The 1,146-nt window shown below is 49.3% G+C and overlaps 1 protein-coding gene across 1 annotated transcript; it reads left to right on the top strand.

Moving 5' to 3' along the window:
• Positions 1-327: 327 nt before the first annotated feature.
• LOC128855432 (uncharacterized) lies at positions 328-852 on the top strand. The gene has a single exon (XM_054090329.1). It carries the CDS (start codon positions 328-330, stop codon positions 850-852), a length of 525 nt encoding a protein of 174 aa, XP_053946304.1.
• Positions 853-1,146: the final 294 nt, after the last annotated feature.

Genomic DNA, 1,146 nt, shown 5'->3' with positions numbered 1-1,146 from the left:
TCGTAAGAACGAGACCAAAGGTAAAGCTCATCCCAAAGATGAGGCTGACAAGGCAAGGTGTCAAAAGGTGGTGGACGAATATCTGGCATTCCAAACCGCCCGAAAGACAGAGGCCAAAAAACGTAACCGTTCGCAAGACGAAAACAAAAGGGCATCAAAGAAGCACAAGATCTCAGATCAGGGTGCGGTTGTCCCCAAACTAACCAAACAGTTCAGTGAGGTGGCACGGGACCACCCTCAAATGGCACTGGTGGACGAAACTTCCAACCGCGGCAAACCTGTGCTTGAAAAATGGTCGGAGATTGAGGCATAATCGTCGACCATGTCATGGCGAACCTGGAGGGTCAATCGCCAGGTTTCGACTCGGTGGAAGTGGTTCGCGGTTGCCGGGTAATCAAATGTGAATACCAGTACTCATTGCATTTCCGGACAAAAGCGATTGGCGAAATTCAGAACAGCTGGGATGGCTTGAGGCTCAAGCTCATTCCAGCTAGCGAGATACCACGAAGGCCGAGGGCTCGCATCTGGATACCAAACATGGAGTTTGAAGCCAATCAGTTGATTCCCTATCTCCAGGCTCACAACCGCGCAGTGCCGATGGCCGATTGGTCGATCATCAAAGCGGAGGCTCCGCAAAAGCACAGCGTGTCGTTCCTCCTTCAAATTACAGAAGAGAGCCTTGAACCACTGCAAAAAGTGGAAAATAAACTTCGGTTTGGCATACGGAAGGCCCAGCTGAAGATATTCCGTTCTGCGAATCCGGAGGAGGAGCAGGATGAGGTTGACGGCACCAGCGAACTGCTGACTGGCATGCAGTTAAATGACGCCGAACCTGCGGAAGCAAACCAATAAAAAATGGTTTTAAAGGTTGTCCAAATCAACCTGCAGCATTCACAAACTGCAACGGACAACCTAACCGTTATCCTAGGGGAGGAGAACGTTGACATAGCCTTAATCCAGGAACCCTGGGTGCGGAGCAACGAGGTGAAGGGGTTCCCTGGAAGAAACTACAATCTGTACTATAAGCGTACTCAAGGTAATCCTAGATCATGTATTGTAGCCAAAAAACACTTAAACATATTTTTAATCCCATCATATAGTTCACAGGATGTGACGACTGTTGAGGTGGAAGCTGCTGACGGTGTC

The sequence above is a fragment of the Anastrepha ludens genome, chromosome 2 (genome assembly GCF_028408465.1).
Source record: "Anastrepha ludens isolate Willacy chromosome 2, idAnaLude1.1, whole genome shotgun sequence".
Lineage (NCBI taxonomy): Eukaryota > Metazoa > Arthropoda > Insecta > Diptera > Tephritidae > Anastrepha > Anastrepha ludens.
Note: the sequence above shows the minus strand (reverse complement) of the source record. Positions and strands in the feature narration are given on the sequence as shown.